This window comes from Xenopus laevis, chromosome 5L (genome assembly GCF_017654675.1).
Source record: "Xenopus laevis strain J_2021 chromosome 5L, Xenopus_laevis_v10.1, whole genome shotgun sequence".
In the NCBI taxonomy this organism is placed as follows: Eukaryota; Metazoa; Chordata; class Amphibia; order Anura; family Pipidae; genus Xenopus; species Xenopus laevis.
In genome coordinates this window covers 123,174,528-123,201,793 of record NC_054379.1, presented here as the reverse complement: position 1 = coordinate 123,201,793, position 27,266 = coordinate 123,174,528, and the positions used below count along the sequence as shown (strand labels likewise).

General features: G+C 36.3%; 1 protein-coding gene across 1 annotated transcript in view; it reads left to right on the top strand.

The window, feature by feature from the left end:
- The window catches only part of rsrc1.L (arginine/serine-rich coiled-coil 1 L homeolog), a gene marked incomplete at its 5' end in the record, with an annotated part of 180,982 nt that overhangs the window by 36,590 nt on the left and 117,126 nt on the right, over positions 1 to 27,266 (top strand). The window contains 1 exon segment of the mRNA NM_001097052.1: positions 23,211 to 23,247. Within this exon segment, the coding sequence (NP_001090521.1) occupies positions 23,211 to 23,247 (37 nt within the window).

The following is a 27,266-nucleotide window of genomic DNA, read 5'->3' as shown; positions in this document are numbered from 1 at the left end:
TTTTTAACTTCCTTGTTTTGTGACGAAAAGTGACGTGATTTCCCTCCCCACCCCTAAATAACATAATGCAAATTAGGATTTGGATTTTGTTCTGCCAGGCACAAGGGTCCGGCTGAATACGAATCCTGCTGGAAAAAGCTCAATCCTGAACTGAATCCTGGATTCGGTGCATCCCTAATAATTATCACATCAGACAAGAAGTAATGCTTGTTGCTCTTGATCAGAGACTGGGAATTGGGCCACACGTGATTACTTATTTTATAGAACATAATTTACACCAGGCTTAAGTTAAAATTAATGAGCCACTGATTGCAATCCGGTGTGTTTTGGCGTTGACAATTTAAAGTTGTCAAACTATCAGAAGGCTGGTGATGATTATTGTATCTCAGGACAACTCAGGTCTAGATGTGACATGGTTTGATGCCCTGAGGGCTTACATCACTCATCACTTATGTTAATTCCCATTTCTTTCAGTCTCCTCTTTGTGCATTTCCTAACTGTTTACATGAATCACTACTTTAGCATTGCTTGCAGGAAATGTGTCGTACACCTGACTGTAGCTTGAGTATCAATGTGGTATATTTATGTGGGGTGAGAACCTCTTCAACAATGTGCAGTAACCGTGACAATGAAGGGAAGCTTCCTGTCTCAGGCACTTACTTTTGTGGATGTTCATGTTATAAAATAATGTCTGTAGCAGCTGGGAATCCACATACAGGAAATGCTGCTGCAACTCCTTTGTGGCAACATATTTTCACAAACAAACTAAGGATTGTGGACTTTTTCGCGGTTGACAGCAGACGCTTGCTTTTTATTTGGAGCTTGTCATATTTTTTTCCCCTTGCATCCTCTTTATGCAGCAGGAAGTCATTTATGCTAATTCTCCGCTATTTGCATATAGGTTATGGAGTTCTGTGGTGCAAAGCATTCTCAGAACTCCTTTTAAGTGTCTGCTTAGATCAAAGCAGGTCTGTGTGATAGCTGTTGTCTGACACCAAGCTGCGCGGTGTTGTTTTCATTAAACATTTATCATACTTCCAATGCGACAGCAGGCAACTTTGTGCTTGGGTAACATGTTTTCATGCAAAATTTATTGAAAAAGACGAGACGTTGTAAAGAGATCTTGTTGCCTTTCACCAGAGGCGAAGGGTAAATGTTTGATTGGGAGAAGGAAGTATATTTGGTACCCACACTGCTTGTACCAGGAGCACAGACACCACAATATATTGTATATAGATAGGATATACACATATTTTTCATCTGATTGGGGGGCTCATGCTGAGAAAATAAACTCACCACTCTGCATTTGTCTCTTATGCTGTCTCATCTGTTTAAATAGTAAAATAGAGCTTGAAGCTGCCTAATCTGTTAACTGCTGCTTGATAGATGATCTGATGTCATTCAATCAAAGGCAGTATATCTTGTGTATCAGTCATCCTCAGCTCTTTAGAATGCACATTAGATGTAGAACTCTGAGATCTGTTTCACACAGAAGTGTTGCATAATAGCACCATCCACATTCGGGGTAAGAGCAGGGGCACACGGGCAGATTCGGGGAGATTTAGTCTGGCGACTAATCGCCTCTTCTGCGGGGCAACTATTTCCCCGAACTGCCTTTCCCCTGCCTTCCGCCTGGTATAATGAGAAAATGCCAGCGCAATGGAATTCGCGGCGCTTTGATTTCCGAAGTTGCCTTACGAAAAAACTTCGGAAATCGAAGCGCCGAAAGTGCATTGGCACAGGCAATTTTTCATGTTAGCAGGTGGAAGGCAGTTCGGGGAGATTGTCGCCCCGAAGAAGAGGCTATTGGTCGCCAGGTGACTAAATCTCCCCGAATCTGCCCGTGTGCCCCTGCCATAAAGCAGTCATTTAAGGAAAGTTAGTTGTTCTGCCCAGATCGGAGAAGAGCGAGTATTACAGGTAAGGGACATGTTATTCAGAATGCTCAGGACCTAGTGTTTTCTGGATAAGGGACCTTTCCATAATTTGGATCTCCATACCTTAAGTCTACTAAAATATAATTTAAAAATTGATTAAACCCAGTAGGCTTTTTCCCTAATCAAATGGATTGTTTATATCTTAGTTGGGATCAACTTCAAGGCACTGTTCTATTATTACAGAGAAAAATTAATTCATTTTTAAAATCTGGAAATATTTGATTAAAATGGAGTATATGGGAGATCTGTAATTCAGAGCTTTCTGGATAACCGGATAATGGATCCTATACCTGTATTATGAATCCATACCAAGTTAAACAAGGAAACAATGGAAGATACATTCTTCTTTATTACATAAAGAGCTATACACAGATTAGGGTATTGAGTCTTTGACACAAAAGCATGGTAATCCACCCCCTTCCCCCCTCATGCTGCCACTGCACCATTGCATTCTTTTTGGAAAAGTTAATGGCAGATGGGACCAGAGGAGTCAGGGAGGAAGAGAATACTCAAGTATGTTGTCTCATAACGAGACTCTTGGCGAGTGTGTGGTGACAATAGTGGCATGATCTTGTTACGGAACTTGCCTGATTATTTCAACTTTACTTCTCCTATAAATGTTTGAGAAACAGTGCAAGTCATTCTCTTCCCTTCTGTTTTTGTTCTTCCATTTGTTTTTTGTTCCTCTCCGGTCTCACCAGAGTGTAACTGGAGCTTCAGGTCACTTAAATGAATTGCCTTTAATGTGATCACTGCTAACACTTCCACTGATTGCCAACCTTTTTTTTTTAACTAAGTGTTCTTCCTAAGATAGTTTGGCATAGGTAAACACAAATTTTAATGCAAACCACAACAAACGGAAAAAATCTTTATGAAACCCTATGTAAATAAATTCTTAACAAGATGATTTTTACTGTTATTGGTTGTGGATTATGTTGGTGCTTTATAAATACCCATTAATAATACAATATGTAGTAAGTGCTCCTAGACGAGTATAATTTGTCATTCTGGTAATTAGCAACACAAGTTTTACAGAAGGCATTTATTGGTCAAATATAACGGGAGATTTCTTTAAAAGTATATATTCACTTTATATAAAAAAAAAGTAATTGAATATAACATACTGTAAATTATATTATCTATTGAAAAAATACTTGATGGAAAAATACTTGATGGATGTTAAATACTATGGTTATTCAGAAACATGAGCAAGTAACCTATAGCAGTCAGTCTACAGTTGATTCTTACTGGTCTAGTGTAATTAGAACAATATGATCTGATTGGGTCACTTTTTCAGCACGTATACCACCCTCCATTGCCTTATTGTGTAGGGATGAACTGAATACAGGATTCGATTTGGGATTCAGCAAGGACTCTGTTTGGGATTTAGTCAGATTCTAGCTTTTTCAGCAGGATTTGGATTCCGGCAATCCAAGTGCCTGGGTGAACTGAATCCGAATATTAAAAATCACACGACTTTTATGAACGTTTTCCTTGCACATATACCACCCTCAGTTGCCTTATTATGTAGGGATGAAGTGAATCCAGTATTCGGTTTGGGATACAGCCAGGAGTCTGGGATCTAGTCAGATTCTAGCTTTTTCAGCAGGATTTTATATTCAGGCAAATCCAAGTGCCTGGCTGAACTGAATCCGAATATTAAAAATCACACAACTTTTCCTTGCTCACTGTGTAGGTTTACCTGTGCCTGGGTAGATGCTTTGGTGGTATATTTATCGAAGAGCAAAACTACAGTTCACCAATGTCTGGCAGGTTGAAATTCCACCATGCTTTTTTTTTTTTTTGTATGGGTTTTTTTTACTGACTTATTTATCAAGGGGTGAACTTTCAATCTTTGATAAAAAAAAAAAAGTCCCTAAAATACCATGCAAGTTAATAGAAACTTCAATTTTAAAATAACCTCCATAATTTAGAAAAATCTATTTCTCTTTGCAAGATGACAATTGTGCAGAGTTAGACATCTAATGGTGGCCTTACATGGGCAGATCTGCTTGTCTGGCAACCTCTCCAAATGAGCGGAGGATGCCAAACCATCGTATTAGGCCCCAATATGCCCACCATGGGCAATATCGGGCTGATCTGATCGTGGGTCCGACCATAGGATCACAAGGCCAGAAATGCAGGTGATGGGAGCTAGGACCGAGGTGGGATTTTTTAAGCCTTCTCAATTGACATCTGGCCAAAATCAGAAAAGGTGAAGGGCCCAATACACTGGCTTATAAACTACCAAATTTTGTCTTCGGCAGCTTTTATGGCCACCTTAAGCATATTAAATGAAGCCCTGTAACAGAAATAGCATGCATTTGTCTTTTAATATTTCATTAGTATAAGACAGATTTTCAGATAAATTGAGCGTAGTGCCTTTATAAATTGCAATAATATTTCTTCCAAACACGATCTCTTTTATGGCAATCAAAATGTATACATTTGTAACCTGTATTTGTAATATCTCCCAACTCCTCACTGATGTTATTACCGATTATCCTAATAATTTACAGTAATGATTTCATTAGTATATTTATACTTTGCAGGCATTTATTGTAGTATAGCTTGGGGTTTTAAATCCTAATCAAACAGTGTTTGGGCAGTTAGTCATATATAAAACATCCGCCCAGTTGTAGGCTCATTTCCATTCAGGCACGGAGTTTAGTTGAATTGCATTGAGTTGTTTAATTTACAAAGCCTCTATTGCAACTGGTGAGCCTGACATTCGAAATGTTTTTGTTTCATAATTTAAAATATATGAGGTATCTATAGAGGCTAAATCTTAAGAGGACTTTGATATCTTTGACTATGTGTTGCTGTCTATTGCTCTTGTTAAGTCAGAGACGATTCGTGCAGAAGCTGTGCCTGCCCATAAATGTCTTGGATAAAATTTGAAGTGCTACATGTTAGTCAGGGGGTCTAGGAGAAATGCCATGTATCCATGTATAATGGTACTGCGACTAGCAGGCGGCAATGCTCTTTTCTTCTTCTTTTCAAAGGCCTTTAGTATAGGTCCATTTTTATATGGCCTTAAGCTATGACTTCAAAACCAACAGCAATACTAATAATTTATAAACTTAATAGCAAAAAAAAGATCATTTAAAATGTAGAAGATTTGCTTGCTTGTTACAGAGCTTTTTGCCTTTCAGACATTTTGTACCTTGTGGGGCTTTCAGTTTAATAATTGTTTTGCCATTCTTGGCTGTTGAAGAGACAAGGGACTGATGACTAGTGCCTCCTTCCCTATATCCTGGTCCATATCTCCACACATTTTCTTGACCTTATATTTATAGACTGTATTTTTCTCCAGTGATAGATCAGAGGTTTTCATACATTCTATTTGACAGATACTTGTATGCCTCATTATTTTATCCAGTAGCATAAACGTGTTTAATTCCTAGTTGTGCATAATTTAATGTCTGATGTTGCATAATTTCATGTCCAGTTGCTCTTAATGGGTCGTTCACTTTCCAAGACTTTTTTCATTACATTTTTTGTTACCATTTTTCTAATATTGAAGTTTAAAGTTTTCACCTTCTTATACCGCTCTGGGAGGGGTATGTTCACAGATTGAGTTTCATTAGAATAGAATAGATTCAATAATTGCTAATAAATGTAACAAATTATAACAGGAATCTGCACCAGGGTCACTGAGCTGCCAGACTCAAACACCAGAGACAGGATTTAAACTTTTATTTTGGAAAAACGGTAAAAGATAAAACATGGAAAGCAATTGAAAAAGCCTTAATATCTGGTGAACAACTGTTTTGCAAATGTGTAAATAAGCAAAACCCAAACTGCCATTCTCTGGTGGCCTTTTGTGTCTCTTACCCCCTCCTTTAGTTTGTAAGCTCTTTTGATCAGGGCCTTCTTTATCTCTTGTATATCATTCTTATTTTCTTATGTAATCTGTCTGTTTAGTGTACACAGCCACCTATTGTAAAGTGCTGCAGAATACATGTTAGTAGTACAATAGTAGTACTCAACATAATCAAATAATTCACAATTTTAAATATATTTTTTTTCTCTGTATTAATAAAACTGTATGACTATGAAGATTTTCATTCATCCAGGTCATGTTATATCTAATATAAGTAATTCTAAAACAACTGGACTTGCTGAGTAATCATTGAAGACGTTTAATAACTCATCCGAGCAGCTTCTTCAGTTCAACTGACTGGTGTGGGAAGTTCTCAGCAAATAAAACAGTACATTGTACTTGATCCCTAATAATATATTATAATCCTCATAGTAGGCAAATTAATCCTAATGGGTTTATTTAATGTTTAAATCATTTTTAGTAGGCTTGTAGAGATCCAAATTACGGAAGGACCCTTTATCTGGAAAACCCTAGGTCCCAAGCATTCTGGATAACAGGCCCCTTACATGCTTTAATGATAATTGTGTGTTTTTGTAGGGGATGTTGGGATGTAGTTAAACACCAACTTGAGGTTGGAAGCATCTCTGTCAAGCTACCATACAACTGCATGTAATACCCATTCCCAAATGTGGGAAACCTCAGGTTGTCCGTTAAACATTTGTGTGATGTTGCACCATGTATTGTGCATGTAAAGTTTTGGCAAAAGGACTGTGCATTTTCTGAGGAGGGCATCTTGCATCTATTAGGCTACTGTTGTGTGTCAGGACCCTTCTAATCTGTGCGTGTGGAATCCAAAGTGAACGATACGGAACTGTGAAAATCCAGTTAGTGTGAGCTGTAATCTCTTTAGCAGTTTTAAGTAGACAGAGGGACATTGAAATGCCCTGCAGATACTGAACGGCAGAGATACAGTAATCAGCAAGCCATGTACATAGTACTGCGCTATCATGGGGCTGGAGTGGAGCAGCCTGTTCACTCTGAGTGGCTAAACAGATAATCAAATTGACTTAAGCATTACTCGCAACATTTCATGTGTTAATTATATTTTATTGCTATTTACAGCAATCGGTTCAGCAAGTTGCAAAATATCTCACTGCTCATATACAGTAGGTCCCTTCCACTTTCTTGGTTATGTATAATAGCTTAAAGGTCCACTTATATGTGGACACAAGCTACTTATTTAACATGCTTTTTACATATTTGCATGCCTGAAACAAGATGAGGTCTTAAAGGAATTGTTCAGTATAAAAATAAAAACTGGCTAAATAGATAGGCTGTGCAAAATAAAAAATGTTTCTAATATAGTTAGTTCTGTTATATTAGTTCTGTTATATTATTAGAGTGTATCAGTCAATCCAGCCTTTATAGATTACATTTTTGCGTAATTAACTAAATTAAAAAAACATTTCATCCAGTTTTATTTTTACACTGATTTTTTTTTTTTAAATTTAATTATTTTGGTGGATAGGCTTCGTGAACTTCCATAGCTGCATTGCAGAGCCAGGATCCTAGGTTCAAGCACAGCTAGGGAACTATCTGCAAGGAGTTTGTATGTTCCCCCTGTATCTGTTTGTCTGCTGGATACACTGGTTTTCTCCCACACTTCAAAAACATAGACAAGTTAACAGACTCCTGATAAAATTGATCATAGGGTAGAGTCCTGCATTTTTTGGGACCCGAACTCAACCCGTACCCGAAACCTGAAACCAGCATTCTTACCCGATTGGACCCGACCCGCAAGTACCTTATCCACAACCCGGACCCGTGACCCGCTGACCATTAAGAATCAGGAAGTGCTGTCATTGTAAACCGGAAGTGACATCATCGGAAGTAGACATGATCAGAAAAAAAGGAGTTAACCCGGAAGTGCTGTCATCAGAAGTAGACATGACCAAAAAAAGGAGTATATATCGATATTGAGAAGACCAGCAACCCGCAAACCCGCAGGACCACCGACCTGCCTCTATACCCACACCTGGAACTTCTACACACAACCCGCAGGTTTTTGCGGGTTACCCGCGGGTACCCGACCCGCTGCAGGACTCTATCATAGGGGTATATTATAAGACCTGGGCAAATCTGCACCTGGGTAGTAACATATGGAAACCAGTCAGATGTTTGTTTTCACTGTTCGACCTGCAATAAAAAGCTTATCATATGTTGGTTGCAATGGGTTACTGCCCAGGTGCAAATTTGCACAGTGTTTATAATTGACCTCTACGAGTGTGTGTGAATATGAAGGGGCAGAGACTGATGTGAATAATGTATAATTTCTGTGACAGACTGCAGATTAAGTCAGGACTATATAAATAAAGCATAATAATAAAAATAATACATGAAATATTATTATTACATACTATTATTTATATATATATAGATATAGATATAGATATAGATAGATAGATATATATATATATATATATATATATATATATATATATATATATATATATATATATATATATATATATATATATATATATACACACACACATACATAAATATATATTATTACGGGTATGGGATCTGTTATCCAGAATGCTTGGGTCCTGTTGTTTTCTGGATAACAAATTTTTCCATAATTTGGATCCTCTTACCTTAAAACATTTTAACTAATTGGATACAATGGAGTCTATGGGAGAGGGCCTTCCTGTAATTCTGAGCTTTCTTGATAACGGGTTTATGGATAATTGATTCCCTACCTGTAGTGGTATTAGATGGTAATCCAAAGGCTGGTGGATAGCAGCATTGCAGTATAACAGATGCATAACTATATGTGACTTAAATACTATTTCTTAAGCATATTAAATGTCAGTTGAAACTCTAAAAACGTATAATTTATAATTTGTATTTGTTACTAGTGGTGTTATTGTTGTTATAGTTGTTGTCATTGATTATTATTATTATTATTGTTAATATTATTATCATTATTATTAGGCATATTACTTATTTTTTTGCATCCAAAATAAATACTGATATATAATTGTCACAAATCCCATTCAGTTTGACTAATTTTCCAACTTCCCTTATCTTTAGCTAAAGCACCAAAAACTATTTAGTTCAAGTCTATGAAGATATACATTGTAGTGTCATCAAGATTTTGGGTTACATTGGGTATTTTGCTCCTAACAATATATTTTAGTTTTAACTGCCTGACCATATTCATAGATTGCATTGTATTATTCAGACTGTTCTCTTGGCATATTGTGGGCAGCCTAAATAATATTATTAATTTTAATGTATTTTTCATCCTTGTTATAAGGTTTTTTTTTCTAGTGGCAACAATTTTTCATTTTAAATGCAAAGATAAAATATAATTTGGTCTATGCCCCTTGGCACTTCACCGTTTATCTGCATGCTATATAAATCAGCATAATTTGTTAATTACAGATGGGTGAAGTAGGGACTGTGAAAAAAAGATATATGGAGTGTCTCATTTTGGGTGGATCTTACACATAACAAGATTATATGGATTGTTAGCCTTTAGTGCAGTCAGGGAACCGAGGTCCCTGCTCCTTAATAGACTGTCGTTTTGGCAATTTACCTTTGTATGCTTATAAAACTTACTGAATGGATTTTAAATGAAAGTTATATTTTTACCACTAATTACTCTTTTATTTCTTTGAGTTCTGAATATTACACGGGCTATTGTGAATCACTGATGTTTATTGGTTAGCTGATATCTGGCTATAATGTGTGTTGGGCTGTCCAAGCCTAATTATGCCAATGATTTTATGTTTGCTGATTTATGGCTGACTGTGTACTGTCACTGTAAAATCTACTTATTCATTTAAATCAACCAAAGGTTTATATGGTATAATGGGCTGTATAATCTATAAATAGCTGGATTTAAAGGCCGGAGCAGGGATAAAATTTGCTTGGGGCCCCAACTTCAGTGGAAAGATATGGCAGCCACCTGGGGAGGGACTTTTAGTAAATTAGCATATGTATGAAGAGTCACACAATCTTCCCTTTCATGGGAAAAAATGTGTCTGTCTCCTTTGATGTGTTAAAGATCCTAAACTGGAAATATAACTTTGAACCTTGCCATAGGATTTTATTTCTGCCAATATTGATCAGCATTTATGACTTTTTTGTAGCACTGGCAGACGGGCATGAGAAGCTAAGTAAACAATTACTTGAGTTGGCAAATAGCTTATGCAACCCAACAATTGATTTAGAATCATGTAGATTGTTCGAATTGCTGCACATGAAGGTGGCCTGTGTATGGGGCCATATGACAGACCAGATGTTGATTGTGCGGGTTTGATTTTCCACGTCAGATCAACGGCCGCATCTGCAGGTTGATGCTGCCCTCTTTCCAATCACCTTCATAGTCCAAGGGCCAATCAGTTGGATCGGATTAATATCGCACACCTCGAGATTGGCATTTCTGTAAAGATCTGCTCATTTAAAGAGCTTGTCAAATGAGTGAATCTTTCACCGATCAAGGTGATCCAATCGTTTGGGCCCCATCTTATAGGTATGGCCAGCTTTAGTTGTTAAATACCTTATTGAAGGAAATGTAGCAGTATTTAAAAGAATCACTGTGACCCATACAAACAGCATGGTGAGCCGTTTTTTTTTCTCTAACTGATAGCTGACCTTATTTTGAGTTCATTTGATATTTTCATCTACTAAACTGCCTTTAGTCTATAACTGAATAAAAATGTCTAAACAACAGTTGGGAAATAGTGCTAAACACATACTTTCAAGCTACAAATAGTTTGCTATATCACCATGTTTCCTCTTCATTTTCATACTCTAATGAAACATGATTTTGACTTGAATTATTATTGATATAGTTATTCATTGCTGGAAGTGATTCTTTGGTAAATATATTAGATTCTACAAATTGTTTAAACGGAACAGTTTAGTATCTTTGCCCTTCAGATATAGCTATGTATTCAGATGCTTTTTTAATTTTTTGAACTGATTATATGTAATTATGTAATTATTATATGGAATGTTGCAATTTTTGAGACTATGATCTCCAAGCAGTTAAGGATACATTATAGAAATAAACTTTCCTGCATTACCCTATATATTTTTCGATTAAATAAAGATTAGCATTTTGGGCTGATTACACATGAAATTACCTTATTTAACCACTTAAATCTAACCGAATGTGAATCCCAGAAATCCATGGATCTGAGAGACTGCTTGCTTTTGTTAAACAACCTTTTTGGAATGCAAATTGGATGTTAGTTGGACATACAATATAATTCTCCCCTTATATTTTATTTAATGGTGTAATTGGTTGTAACATCAACTGGAATGTTTAACTCAGGTATGAAGTTGTCTTCGGCAAAGAACTGAATGAAATTACAGGCCCTAATGAATTCTCCATATCACTTGTCATTATGTTAAGTGTCCATTTTTAATGCTTGGGGCTGTAAGAACACAACATGGAATATCTCAGAACTATGGACGATATGAATACCAATTGTTTACTGATTTTTCTCCCATCTCTCTGAGAAACCTGCTGTCTGCCATGGCTGAATTAAGCAGCATATAGCTTTTGTCATCCCTTATCCGAGCTGTGCACTTGTAAGGAAGTGTACGGATAATCGCCTAAATCTAATTAGGGGTTAAAAGAGGCCATGACTGTGATGTGGCAGTGAGACACCTTACTGTATCAATCCTGTTTGCATTTGAAAATAAGGTTGTCATATTGATTATTCAGATGAGCTCCCATTAGCTTTAGCTCAGCGGCTTGTATCACAGCTGAATCAGCTAAAGTCCTCGCTTTGCAAGAAGGACCCTTGCTAAGGGCCAATATTGTCTTGCTTGCTCATTGAGGAGTTTAAAAATAAAATCCCAGATAGCTTTATCTAGAGAATTAAGGCTTCCGCTGCCCACTAAAAGCTGTATGTGTGTGTGTTTGTATGGCTGTCTGGGGTTATTACGGAGAGTAAGCTTATGGCTATGTAGCAAGAACTGCAAGAAAACACTAAAAAGCATCATCATAAAACTTATGCTTTGAGCTTATAAATTTGTTTCTGCAAACCTGTTCTGTGAATGCCAGTGCTTCCCAACTTATCAGTTATGCCAGGAAACATCGTTTTTTTTTTTCATTTTGTAAATGTCTGATCCTTATGAATGTCAAAACTATCCTACAGATACTGAGTAATTCATCTTTGAATTAAACTTTAAGTATGCTATAGACAGTAATATTATAATTAAAACTGTAGATGTTTTATGCAGGTTTTGAATTTTTATTCTGTTTTATGTTTTTTTTTGGCATAGCCTTCCTATCATCTTCCAGTGTATCATTCAAACCACAGCTTTTTTTTGCTAGTGTACCATAGCAACCAGTTTCTGAAAATCTGATCTGTCTCATTTAAAAACCTCAAATAATAAAAACCCACTGGTAATTGTCTTAGAATACTAATGTCTACTTTATATCAAAATAAAAGTGAGTTCTAACTGCCCTTTAAAGAATTTCTAAGAAAAAGATAAAACAGGTACATGCAGCCTTTAGCCTTGTTGGTTGGAAATGTGGTTGTAGTTGGTGACAAAGGCAGCAGAATTACTATTATGTACTGGGTCCATGTCAGCTCAGTGTCAAGTCACTTATGAAGATATACCAAAGCAAGAGTAAGAAAGGCCTCTCTATTCAGGAACCCCTTTAGATTATAAGCTTTTCCATACTGAGTCCATGTCAGCCCAGTGTGACCTTGGAAAGTCACTTTTGGAGATATACCAAAGCAAGAGTATGAAAGGCCTCTCCGTTCAGGAACCCCTTTAGAAATGCGGTTGTTGCTTATGACAAAGGCAGCAGAATTACTATTCTGTACTAGGTCCATGTCAGCTCAGTGTGACATAGGGAAGTCACTTATGGAGGTATACCAAAGCAAGAGGAAGAAAGTCCTCTCAGTTCAGGAACCCCTTTAGATTATAAGCTTTTCCATACTGGGTCCATGTCAGCTCAGTGTGAACTTGGTAAGTCACTTAAGGAGATATACCAAAGCAAGAGGAAAAAGGTCCTCTCAGTTCACAAAGCCCTTTAGATCATAAGCTATTCCATACTTGGTCCATGTCAGCTCAGTGTGAACTTGGCAAGTCACTTAAGGAGATATACCAAAGCAAGAGGAAGAAGATCCTCTCAGTTCCGGAACCCCTTTAGATCATCAGCTTATCCATACTAGGTCTGTGCCAGCTCAATATGACCTTGGCAAGTCACTTATGGTGTTATAACAAAGCAAGCTGAGCAAATGCCCCTCGGTTCAGGAACCCCTACTAACAAATCAGACATTTTGCTTTCAATAGCGGCTATGTATGTGATTCAAGTTGCCAAAAGAATTGTGTACTGGGATGAATAAAAGAAGTGTATCTTGATGCAGTATATTTGCACAGATACCTGTTTTTTTTAAGTAGCATAAATAATGTAGCCTGCCATGTCAAAAATTTAGACAGAAAATATTTTTAAATTTTTTACTACGAACATTGAATTTGGCCTAGATAAAAAGTTTTTAGTGTGATGTTTTGCTGTTTTCTAATCCAACATCATCTGTGCATAATCATTTGGCTTCTTTTGTGAAAGTGATTATTTATTTTGCTGTGGTCGTGCCTCTTGAGATGCATAATCTGTGCAGGCCTTTAGCATCACTAAAGCATCACGTTCAGGTGCCTTTTAGCACATTGTGGGTTAATGTTCACTGAAGTGCTTTCTCTATCAAATGCTTCTATTTTGACACAACAGACTGAAGGCCTCAAGGAGTAGGAAGAGAATGGACACAGATGTATCCAAATATCTAATTTTGCCCAAAAGCAAGTGCCGGCAGATAAATGCCCATAAAGGGATTTCTTCCTTAAGCCCCGTGGATTTTCCTTTTTCCTTTTTTTCTGGCAACTTTTTGTGCGAGTCAGAAATGAAAAGCATTCATCCAGTGCCCTAAAGAACAGCCCTGTTGAATGGAATAACAGCGTAATGTAGTATTGAAAGCAGAATTGAAAGTGATTATCTTGTTAACTCTTGACAGTTACCGCCAGACTGAAAAAGAAGTGGCAAGCTTGATTTGCAAATGAATTAAAGCTTTTTCATTTGGTGCCAGCATCATCTTTTTATATTCTGATATGACAGATGCTATGTTCCACGCTTTTGTCCCTTCTTAGTCTAACACTTGCAAATAAAAAACAAAAGATTATAGTCGTCATTTTTTTTGCATCTTTTCTCCAGGAGTTTGCTCTTTGTGTACAAGTTTTTAATAATAGTACGGAAAAAAATGAAAGGGAGCAATTGCTTGAGGTTGTTTTTGCCAAAATAAACTTTTATCTGTGGATCTTCTATTCCAAAGTTTCAGGATGGAGTATCAGTTATAATAGTTATGCAGGGTCCATATTAGGATGGATAGAAGATGCTTTATACATCTGGAAAACTAGTATTAGTAAGACTAGCTATTGAACCACAGCGATTGTGTTGCATTTCTGGCAAATAATGCTCAATCCCCATAGGTCTCTACACATGGATGCCGGTAATTTCACAAACACAGAAAAAAAAAAAGAGCCTCGGGTACTGCAATACATCAGAATAGGCGTAATTTGTTTTAATTCTGAATATGTTATTAGTCAATAAGAGTAAGAGAGGACCAACAATTCTTTAAAAGACCAGTAACACAATGTTTTTTGAAAACATTTGAATATGATGTACTGTTACCCTTCATTGGTACAAATTTGGTAGATGATTTATATAAAAAAGTTGCTGTTTCCGTGGGGGCAGCTATTTAAAGGGTTGGTTCTCCTTTAAGTTAACTTTTAGTATGTTATAGAATGGATAATTCTAATCAACTTTCCAAAATGTCTTTATTTATTTTCTATTTTTTTGAATTATTTGCCTTTTTCTTCTGACTTTTTCCAGCTTTCAAATCGAGGTCACTAACCCCATCCAAAAACAAATGTAAGGCCCTCTTTTATTCATATTCCAGTCTTTTATTCAAATCCGTGCATGGTTGCTGGGGTAATTTGTTGAAATTGCAAACTGTAGAGCTTCTGAATAACTCAAAAAAACATAATAGAAAATGAAAAACAATTACAAATTGTCTCAGAATATTACTCTCTACATCATACTAAAAGTTAATTGAATTGAGATTTAGGTTAATGGCACTTGAAGAACATTTTAGGGAAGCACCGAAGCACTGAGCCTGGTTGAACCAATGCTGAACTCTGTACAAAACAAAAACTTTGCTGTGCGCATCAGCTTTTTCAGTCCGTACGATAGCCTTCCCAGCACATCCAAGGGTTTGGCTTCGGTTTAGTATTTGCCCGAATCTGTTAAAGGAACCGTAACACCAAAAAATACCAGTGTTTTAAAGGAATGACAATATAATGTAATGTTGCTCTGCACTGGTAAAACTGGTGTTTTTGCTTCAGAAAAACTATTATAGTTTATATAAACAAGCTGCTGTGCAGCTATGGGGGCAGCCATTCAAGCACAGGATACACAATGGATCACAGATAAATTCTGAAGAATCCCATTGTATACTAAAGAGCTTACAGTCATATGAAAAAGTTTAGGAACCCCTCTTAATTCTTTGGAGTTTTGTTTATCATTGGCTGAACTTTCAAAGTAGCAACTTCCTTTTAATATATAAAATGCCTTATGGAAACTGTAGTATTTCAGCAGTGACATAAAGTTTATTGGATTAACAGAATATATGCATCATAACAAAATTAGACAGGTGCATATATTTGGGCACCCCAACAGAGATATTACATCAGTACTTAGTAGAGCCTCCTTTTGCAAATATAACAGCCTTTAGTCGCCTTCTATAGACTTTGATGAGTGTCTGGATTCTGGGTGGCAGTATTTTTACCATTCGTCCATACGAAATCTCTCCAGTTCAGTTAAATTTGATGGCTGCCGAGCATGGACAGTCTGCTTCAAATCATCCCATAGATCTTCGATGATGTTCAAGTTGGGGGGCTGTGACGGCCATTCCAGAATATTGTACTTCTCCCTCTGCATAAATACCTTTGTAGATTTCGAAGTGTGTTAGGGTCATTGTCTTGTTGGAATATCCAACCCCTGCTTAACTTCAACTTTGTGACTGATGCTTCAACATTATCCTGAAGAATTTGTTGATATTGGGTTGAATTCATCCGACCCTAGGCTTTAAAAAGGGCCCCAGTCCCTGAACTAGTCACACAGCCCCACAGCATGATGGAACCTTCACCAAATTTGACAGTAGGTAGCAGGTGTTTTTTGATGTGCAGTGTTCTTCTTCTGCCATGCAAATGACTTTTTGTTATGACCAAATAACTAAAATTTTGTCTCATCAGTCCAAAGCACTTTTTTCCATAATGAGTGAGTGCAGAAAGATACACCATCTGCAGCAAGATGTTCTTGCAGGTCTTTGGACGTGATCTTTGGGTTGTCTGTAACCATTCTCACAATCCTCCGCATATGCTGCTCCTGTATTTTTCTTGGCCTGCCAGACCTGGGTTTTACAGCAACTGTGTCTGTGGCCTTCCATTTCCTAATTACATTCCTTACAGTTGAAACTGACTTTTAAACCTCTGAGATAACTTTTTGTAGCCTTCCCCTAAACCATGATACTGAACAATCTTTGTTTTCAGATCTTTTGAGAGTTGCTTTGAGGATCCCATGCTGTCACTCTTCAGAGGAGAGTCAAACAGAAGCACAACCTGCAATTGGTCACCTTAAATAACTTGTCTCATGATTGGACACACCTGCCTATGAAGTTCAAGTCGAGCTAATCCAACCAATTTGGTGTTGCCAGTAATCTGTATTGAACAGTTACATGCATTCAAATTAGCAAAATTACAAGGGTACCCACATTTTTGCACATCCAGTTTTTCACATTTGATTTAATTTCACAAAACTGAATACTGCTTCACTAAAAATCTTTGTTTAGAAAACACCCCAATACTCAGATGTTCCTGTGAAATGAAAGGCATACCACTGTTATCTTTTTTGTCGAAAGTGGAGTAAAGTTTTATGAAGGCTGAGAGGGGTTCCAAAACTTTTTCATATGACTGTATCTGTTGAGTATCCTTTGCCTTTTTTTATCTTTGAATGGCTGCCCCCATGGCTACACAGCAGCTTGATTATATAAACTATTGTAGAGTTTCTGTAGCAAACACACCAGTTTTACGAGTGCAGCACAATGAGTACTTTTTCATTACTTTAAGCACTTTTTTGGTGTTACTGTTCCTTTAAGTAGGATTAAGGGATTTGGCTAAATACTGAATTGGGTGGTTTTGTGCATCCTTCGAATATTTGTAGCATTTTATCACCAAAACAATTTCATCTTGAGAGAGGGGGGCAATATGCTACAAATCTCCTTTCAAAGTTAAAGGGAATTGTGCTGTGTTCTTGCTTAGAATCATTAAATCATTTTTTAACTTCACATTTCCAGGGTACTATATTTAAAAAAACAAAAAAACATTGTCTTTTTAATGATTAGTTTGATAGTTTTGAAGCGATGTGGCTTTTATCAGTTTCCTTTGAGGTCTGAAGATACATTGGAAAAAGGCAATTGGAAAAATAACTAATGAAATTAGATTATATTTGTATTGAGGTATACAGAACAAAGATAAACAATGACAAGATAAATAGTTTTGGGTGAGTGATGCATCACAATATTGCCAATAGGATATCAAAGTAAACCAGTGGAAAATTATATGGATCATCACAGGAAGACTTTCCCTTTGTAATTCTTATCATCTTCAGCAGAAAGTTTCTTAAGACAACTCTCATTGACTTTGTACTCCAACTTGCTAGCTTTTAGATGCCAAATTGTGACATTTAGGTTTTCCAAGTTTTTGCACTTAATAAATCTTCAAATTTCAAGTTTTGGCAAATCTAATTTGAGTTTGTGAGTTTTAGAATGAAAAACCTTGATTAACAGAAAAAAGCTCTGATTGGAACTGTCATAAATCTGTCCCTTTAGGGTTGGTTTTATTTTGATTTATATTTTTTATTTCTTTAGTGCCATTTTTCAGCGTTTTTTTTTTTTAAAAAAAATCCTTTGCTGTCCCCTTTGATGCCTGTTTTTTTTTTTCTTACATATTTGGGGTTTCGTATTCATTGATCTTTTTATGTTGAAAATTGAGAGCACCAATAATTTAAAATGACCACAAAAGACCAGGGAACCCTTGATTTTAGGGGATTGTTTAGGGGTGTAATTACAGGTATGGGATCCGTTATCCAGAAAGCTACGAATTATGGAAAGGCTGGCTCCCATAGACTCAGTTTTATCCAAACAATCCAAATTTTAAGTGATTTCCTATTTCTCTGCAATAATAAAACAGTACCTTTTACTTAATCCAAACTAAGATATAATTAATCCTCATTGAAAGCAAAACCAGCCTATTGGGTTTATTTAATTTTTACATGGTTTTCTAGTAGACATAAGGATTCAAATTACAGAAAGATCCGTTATCCAGAAAACCACATAGGTCCCATACCTGTACAAAAATGTACTGCTTCTAGTCAAGCACTCCAAAAAAGTGATTTGACTTTTGGGGGTGTGCTCATTAAACCCATTTCATGGATACCTGGTTAGCAGTCCTGGTTTTATGTCCGCAACTTTATATATTTCTAAAAATGACTGATGATGTTTTAAATGTTCTTTTTTTTTTTTATGAATTGAATTACTGAACTATTTAATGTCAAATTTGTATGTGAATTATTCAGATCTGAAAGTATATTACAGAAATCCTGACATGGTTCAAAGTAGTGTCTGTTTTTTACACCTATTTATTGATTGTAATAATTCCATTGGAAAGGCCTCAAGGTCTGCCTCTGTCCTCTCATTATTACTATCTTATCTAACTTAGAGATATGTGACCACACCATAAGCTAATGTGCAGCTTTATGTTACACTTCTACATTTCTGTCTGTACTGCCTCAGCTAAAAATTGCATGAACAACCCATGTCATTTTTTCAATAATATTACATTAAACCAAGTGGATTTTGATTGATAACCTAATATTCAACTAATGCAAAGCATCAATCACAGCCACTGTATTAATTATTTAATATTGCAGTCTAATTCAGAAATCAATGTGTTGTATGAGCGGAAGGGAAACTCTTCATTCCCAGCAGACTTAAGACAGAGAATGATTAAAAAAAAAAAAAGCAGCGAGAAAGAGACCTACTCTACTCCTGTGTGTTTGCTCAATACAAATCTTTATTCATTTGCCAATAATCTCTTCCCATTTTCTACTTCAGGTCTATGTTATCAGTTTGAAGGCTTGTAATTGAATTAGGGCTGCTTTCAGCGCTGGGGGAGAATTGCACAAATATTGATAAAGTCATGACAGGGACAGCACAGGACCCAGACCACTAAATAACAGTCAGACACGGAAGCTGGGGAGTTATCAGCCTGTGCTAGGAAATCATTTTCTTCCTTGTAGTAAATTGGCCCTATTAAAAAGGTTATTGGCTTCATTAAGAAGGCCACACGTAAACACATTCCTTCATTACATTTTCCCTTTTTTTCCCCAACACAATTTTTGGTAAGAAACCTGTAACCTTGTAATTCTTCATATTCACCGAGCATGATTGTTTTTTTTGGGTGGGGGCATAAGAACTGTACAGGGCTAATAATATTCCATTAAACAAATTAAATTGGACAATATGATCAATGTTTTTTGGTAAAAGGTATCAGCTGGATAGTTTTTCAACTAAGATACATTATGAAACTAATACAGAATGAAATGGGGCAATAATCAAATTCTTTCTTTGTAATAATAAAACAGTACCTTGTACGTTATCCCATCTAAGATATAATTAATACTTATTGGAGGTAAAACAGTCCTATTGAGTTTAAATTATTTTTAAGTAGACTTAATGTGTGGAGATTTAAATTAACTAAAGATCCCTTATCCGGAAAACCCCAGGTCACAAGCATTCAGAATAACCGGTCCCATACCTGTATGTATAAATATATAAACAGACTACCTTGTGAGTACAGTTTGTGGGATCTGCCTAATGAAGCAAAAAAGTGAAAGTGTGCTGGGACGCATTGGCTTACTACCTTATACACCACTTAAAGGAGAAGGAAAGGTTAAAACTAAGTAAGCCTTATCAGAAACATCCACCTAGATATACCAGTAAACCCTTAAAGTAGTGCTGCACTGATTCCTCTGTCAAAAGAAACACAGCATTTCTTTCCTTCTATTGTGTACACATGGGCTTCTGTATCAGACTTCCTGCCTTCAGCTTAAATCTCCTTGCCCCGGGCGTGAGCATGCTCAGTTTGTTACTCTTCCCCCCTCTCTCCCTTCTTTGCTGTAATCTGAGCCCAAAGCTACAAGTGAGCAGGGAGAGACTCGAGCAAGAAGTGATGTCACACCAAGCTAATACTGCAGCTGCTATCCTAAACAAACAGCTTCTAGAGCTTTTTACTCAGGTAGGGTAAAACATTCTACAGAATAAATATAGCATTCTAGCTTGCACTATTGCAGCTAATCTATTGGCAATAAAATGCCTCTGTAGCTTTCCTTCTCCTTAAAAGGAAAACTAAAGACTAAAAATGAATGGCTAAAAATTGCATATTTTATATAATGACCTTATTGTACCAGCCTAAAGTTGCAGCTTCTCAATAGCAGCAATGATCCAGGACTTCAAACTTGTTACAAGGGGTCACCATCTTGGAAAGTGTCTGTGACACTCACATACTCAGTGGGCTCTGAGCAGCTGTTGAGAAGCTGAGCTTAGGGGTCGTCACAAAATATTAAGCAGAAAATGAGGTTGGCCTGTAATATAAGCTGATGCTACAGAGCTGATTATTAAATTCTGATGCTAATCACTGTGGTTTCTGTGCTGACATGTAGTAAGTATCTATATTAATTACTAATCAGTCTTATATTGTGACATTTATATTCTGTATGTACTGTATATTCATGTTTATAGTCAGTCCCTAAGCTCAGTAAGTGAAATCAGCACAGAGCATGTGCAGTGAATCAGCAGAATAGAAGGGGAGCTACTGGGGCATCTTTGGTGGTACAGATCTTTCCTTCTAAAGGGCTGTGGTTGTCTTGGGCTGGTATAGAAGGCCAAAACATAATGTATAACATTTGTAGCTACTTCTTAGTTAAGATTTAGTTCTCATTTAAGAACATATAGCATTCATCAGAAGGAGAAAGTGGTTGCCAGCCCACACAGTAAGCTTATGTAAATATATATTGGGTATTATTGCCACACTGCCACAATATGCAAGTTTACATACCTGTTGGTGTACCTAATCTGTGGTGCATTTTAAATATTTCATTATAAATCCCCCTGTAACAATATACAGTAATGTGTAACTGAGCAGTATACTAGGTTGCACTTACCCTTTACTCAGGAGCTCTAATGAGCTTATTAAGGTATGCCTGAGAACGAATCCCTATTCTAAATGCTTTATGGCATGCATAAGAAAGTTAGGCTACAATTGTTGCATATAACCAAAAAAAGTTGCTTGTTCTAATCCGCAATGTAGCCACAACCAAGTACCCAGGTATGAGATTTCTCACATAACATTGAGGACTTGAGATGCCCTTGGTGCCATAGCTAGCAACACCATTACTAATACAAGTAGTATATCATAGGCAAAATGAAATTGCAACAATAGCCAAAGTTTCCTTTGATTATAATGGTTTACAACTCTTCAGGGCTGTTCAACACTTTTAGGTGAAAAAGGCCTTGTGAAAACTGAAAGCTCTCTAAAAACACAGGCAAAAATATCTTAAGTTACAGCAGTTCAAATGGCGCTTAGTTAAAATGCACTATTTGTACCGGCTTAATACTTTGTGTCATATATATGGTTAAAAAAAATGGATGTACTTTCTGGAAGCATTCGTTTTGTACCAACTTCCACTGCTGTGCATTTTTTTTCTCTCTGTGTTATTATGAAAATAAACAGACTGAAAAACAAACAACCCATTTGAGCTCATTTTAACGCTTTAGAAGTGGTAATTTTATTGCTTTTAAAGTGTTCTTCAATGTGATTTTAAAATGCTGTCATTCAAAATGATTCAAGCAGTAGGGTAACCGTGTGTCCTGCAAATACTGGGGTCCCCTCAGCTTCCGATGCAACTTTTCTCTTTTACAATGCCGCTGGGCATATAAATTCATTTAACTACAGGTATAAGCTCCATCATCCGCAAAACCCGTTATCCAGAAAGCTCTGAATTACAGGAAGGCCATCTCCTATAGACTCCATTATAATTGAATAATTAATATTTTTAAAAATTATTCCCTTTTTCTCTGTAATAAGAAAACAGTACCTTGTTCTTGATGCAAACTAAGATATAATCAATCCTTAGTAGAAGCAAAACAATTCTATTGGGTTTAATTAATATTAAAATTATTTTTTTACAAGAGGTAAGGTACGGTGATCCTAATTACAGAAAGACATATTCTCTGGAAAATCCCAGGTCTCAAGCATTCTGAATAACAAGTCCTATACTTGTACTGTGATTAAAACAGTAGTTTTTTTGCACATTAAAAACCTTTACATTTTAAGCAGCCCTGGTATACATATATACTGGTCTTTTAATGTGCCTATATCATTGGTGCTTGTGGCCCCATGACATATAATTAGAACTTTAGTTCTTAGGGAGTCTCATTAATTTATATTTATTGTGAAGCTCAACATTGAGGGTTTAGGATAAGTCTTAGGTGGAAATCCAGAGAAACGGTTAACTGTGCTCTATTCTGTAGATCTAGATTAGACTTTAGCTTTTAATTTTTTCACTGCAAATTTTTCACATTAATATATCAACCTGAAAGTGGAAAGTCATCTTATTTTTCAACAAATCATTTTAATACTCTAGATCAGTGATCCCCAACCAGCAGCTCGTGAGCAACATGTTGTTCTCCAACCCCTTGGATGTTGCTCCCAGTGTCCTCAAAGCAGATGCTTATTTTTGCATTCCAGGCTTGGAAGCAAGTTTTTGTTGCATATAAACGAATTATATTGCCAAGTAGAGAATGCTGTAGGCTGCCAGTCCACATAGGGGCTACCAAATATCCAATCATAGCCCTTATTTGGCACCCCAAGGGACTTTTTCATGTTTGTTTTGCTCCCCAACATTTTTTACATTGAACGTGGCTCACGGGTAAAAAAAAGGGACCCCTGCTCTAGATTCTTTATTGTGTTTGTGTAATTCAAGCTAAGTACTATATTTTGCAGTTTCATTTTAGGTGTTTTGTTCATATTAAAAAAAAAAAAGTTTTATTTTGTAGGTGAATTGACTTTCTATATTATTTAGAGAATGTACCTAGCCTTTGTTATTTTGTAGAAGAATATATTTCATAATGTATGAGTTACTGTCTCTCAAAGTCTGAACATTAGGGAGCCATAGCCAAAGGTACAGATCATGTTGGACAAGTTTTGAGCAACTATTAAGAACTTTTGTTCTTCTGTTACAGTGACTTGGTGAACATTAAAGCTGGATTAGAACATCTGGTAAGTTTTACATTACTCTTGAACATTTGCATCATCTTTGATATCTGCATTCCGAATGAACACTTTTGAATGAGCTTTGAATACTTTGAATCAAGAGTCAACTATTTCCCAATGGGTCGGCACACCATTATTGTGTGAAGGCGCTGGCTTTCATTTATTTTCCTATCTCAGGGGAATTTGACATTTTTTAAAATTACCTTTTTTTGATGTAGAGATGAAATAAAACGTAACACAATGCTTGCATTGCTGATTGTTTTAATTATCAGTAGCAAAAAAAAAGAAAGTTTGGCTGCAGTTATTTGGCACGCAGAATCTAAATGGAACAAACAAATCATTTTAAATAAATTTCGCATGCATAAACAAGGTATATTTAGTGTATTCTTTGAAGGGTGATTGTAATGTTTTGTGTTTATCTATCATTATTCTAAATTACTATTTTTTTTTTATATAATGGAAAATGAAACCCATCATCCTGAAACCCGTTATTCAGAAAGCTCTGAACTATGAGAAGGCGATCTCTCATAGACTCTAAAAAATTATTTCCTTTTTTCTCTCTAATAATAAACCAGTACCGTATACTTTATGATAACTAAGCTTCATGAATCCATATGGTGGCAAACAATCTTTTTGGGTTTTTCTTTTTAAAGTTTAAATGATGTTTAAGCAGACTTAAAGTATGGAATACCCCCAGGACCTGAACATTCTGGATAACAGGTCCCATACCTGTGCCAGTGTTTTACATTTTACAGTTCAGAAAAACTCTCTTGTTAATGCATTAAGTTAAAATATGTTTGTGGCATTAGATGAAAAATATCACCAGTTCTGGGGTCAAAAATCAAACACACTGTAGGTGCTGTTAGGTCAAACGGGATACCATACATTATCGTCTTATTTATCATTGTCATCTCATCTCAATTTGTATTTTGTATTCTCTATACTATACTATACTTATCACTGTTATTCTGGTACAAGAAGTTCCACTCTTGTACGCCTAAAGCTGGCCATAGACGCAAAGATCCGATCGTACGAATCGTGGATTCGTACGATTTTCGGATCATGTGTGGAGAGTCCCGACATTTTTCGTCCGTCGGAGATCGGTCGTTTGGTCGATCGGACAGGTTAGAAAATTTCTGTCGCCTGCCGATAATATCTCTGCGTGTATTGCCGATCGTACGATTTTCAGTGGGAGACTGTCACTAGTGTTGTCAGACATAAGTATCGTACGATTGCTGTCAGGGGCAGAGCATTGGGTGATCTGTTCTTATTTGATCGGAATGGTAAAGACTTTGATCTGAATGGTTAGTGGAGGGTCGGGAGATGGGAAAGTCCGATCGTACGTTGATTCGTACGACCGGATCTTTGCGTCTATGGCCAGCTTAATGGTCTGTTTGAAGCCTGAGATACATGGACATTAATGGATAAGTATGCCTTTTATGTTGAAATTCCCTAAAATTACTCTAAACAGCCCCCAGAATAACATACCTTTCTCTCTCCATTTATTGCAGATACAAGCAGCTGAACTGCAGCTATTTTAGATACTTCTTTGTCTAGTGTAAAGCTATGCCTCCTAAGACCTCAATGAGGTGCCTGTTGGACATGCTCACTGCCTGTGCGCCAATGGAAATCAATCAGGCATGTGCAGTAGGCACCTCTTTATAGTCGGTGAGAGAAGGAACGGAGCTTCACGCTAGACAGGTAGATAAAAGAGCTGCAGTTCAGCTGCTTGTATCAGAGAAATCAAACCAAAGCCTTCTAGAGTCAAACAGCCACTTATCCAGACCTCTTTTCTCCAGCTTCTTTCATTTCTTAATGTGCAAATATCAAAATGACAGGGCAATATTTAGGTGTTGCATTTTTAATTTATTTTTATTTACAGTTTTCTTTTTTATGCCCAGTTGCCAAAAATCTTCCTCTGCATATTGTACCCAAAATAAGATACTCTAAAGGCCAAACAGGAAGCAGAACAAAAGTTCCTTCCAAATTCCCAAAGGGTCCGTTAATAAACTTTGAGTTAAATTGGTAGTTCACCACTTTAAAGTTTAGCATGTTAAGTTTGTCTTTTTTTTTATTTGTTACAGTTTTAATTACTTGCCTTTCTTCTCTGCTTTTTCAACTTTCAGATAAGGATGGCAGCCAAAAAACATAATGCATAATGGGGCTATCGTTTTTTATTGCTTCTGTTTTTATTCAGGCCCTCTACTATATCTTCTAGTTTCCAATGGTCTAAAGCTTTTCAATGGGAGTATTTCCCAGATTCTAAGTCATGTTTTACTGCATTTACATCATAATTTATTTCTGCATTTTTACATTATAATTTTGGCCCATTTTCATTAAAAAGCCCAGTTTCTCCCCATGTTAAGTTTTCCAGCATTTCTTTTTCAGTTTTCACCATTACAGGTAAACCCTGACTTCACATACCCGCATTTTACACTTTCCCAGATGTTATGTTTTTTTCCCCTGTCCTATGGAAAATGTAAAATCAGAGTTTGACTGTAATTTATTTTATGATGCCTTTATATAATTACTATACCCCTGGTTTACCAAGGAAACTAGATGCTGAAGTTTTGCAGTTTAAAAGATTTGCGCTGCTGAGTAGTTATCCGAAACTTAGCAGTACATATTTATAAATACATAGTCTTAATAATTAATAATAATTTAGACTATGGTCCTAGACTAGAACATGCTTAAATGATTTACCTGGTTAGTTACTGGTGAAGAACCTGTACATTTGGACTTTTATACAGCAAAGATAGTTAAAAACAGAAGAATTGTATAGGGAACCTTAACGATCGCATTGGAGAATATAAATTAAATGCTCTGTAAAGTGGGGAACACGTTTAGAAAATGGAAAATGAAAAATTGTGTAATGATTGAGATCAATATATGCATTGAATTAAAGTTTATCTATGGATTATAAACATTACCTTATAAATCTAAGAACTGACCATCAGAAATAATTCTGAATAACTGTGGGACTGGTTTTCAAGGGCAAAGTCCAAAAAATAACGCACCCAGAAGGAGCTATTTTGTGGTTTCATTTTAATAGTCATTTTTTCAATCTGTTCTCCAATGCCACATGATTTTTCTTAATGCTTTCATCCTATAAGTTCCTGCCACATAATAGAACAATTTTGACCTTTTTTTGTCCTTGTGGTCACTCAACACAGTCAGAGCACTTTAAATACTGTAGAGTAATCTGTCATTAATAGCTTGTTTAGCCTTTAGTGGTTTATGAAGCTATCAATGTCAACATTCTCCCATTGTAACTTGTAAATCAATGAATGCCAATGTGCGCCTATACATGCATTTCCAGACTGACTTGTTTATTTTTGTTCCAATGGAAGTGTCATTAAGTATCTTATAGGGAAAATCTCATAGTTTATATTTAAAAATAAAAAAATATATATTGATCTATCGGCAACTGTAAATATTGTCAATAGAAATATGAGGTACAAAGCAGTGGTAAATTAAATGAATGTAATTAATAGACAAAATGTAAAATACACTGTGTTTTAGATATAAAGGTGTTTCTGAATGTGAATTTTACATTAGAAAAAGAGGTTGTATTTAAACTCTCTTACATTACTTTGTAATGGACAATGCCTCCTGTCATGAACAAAAAATATCTTCTATATTTATAATGATGTATTCTACTTTTAGTTGCCTCCTTTTTTCAGAGTCCTTATCCCCCTGTGCAACCTGTCAATTTTCTGAAGGCAAACCTGATTTCAACTATAAACTAGTTATAGTGCCCCCAAAGTATTGAGCAGCAAATAGCCAGTCTTCCTCATTATGGAATCTTTTTACATGATATTATCTTGCTTCTAAACCTGGCCATATACTGGTAAATGGTTTGAATGTATCTTTGTCTGATGTGGCTACTCAAGTTGTGGGTGAAATCTTACCAGTGCTTTGGTTCAGACAGGCCAGTCATAATATCACAGGGGAACAGTCTGTAGAACAGTCACTGTTGATAGGATTTTCCTACCAGCCTGACAGTATTTGGTTGCAGAGGTCAT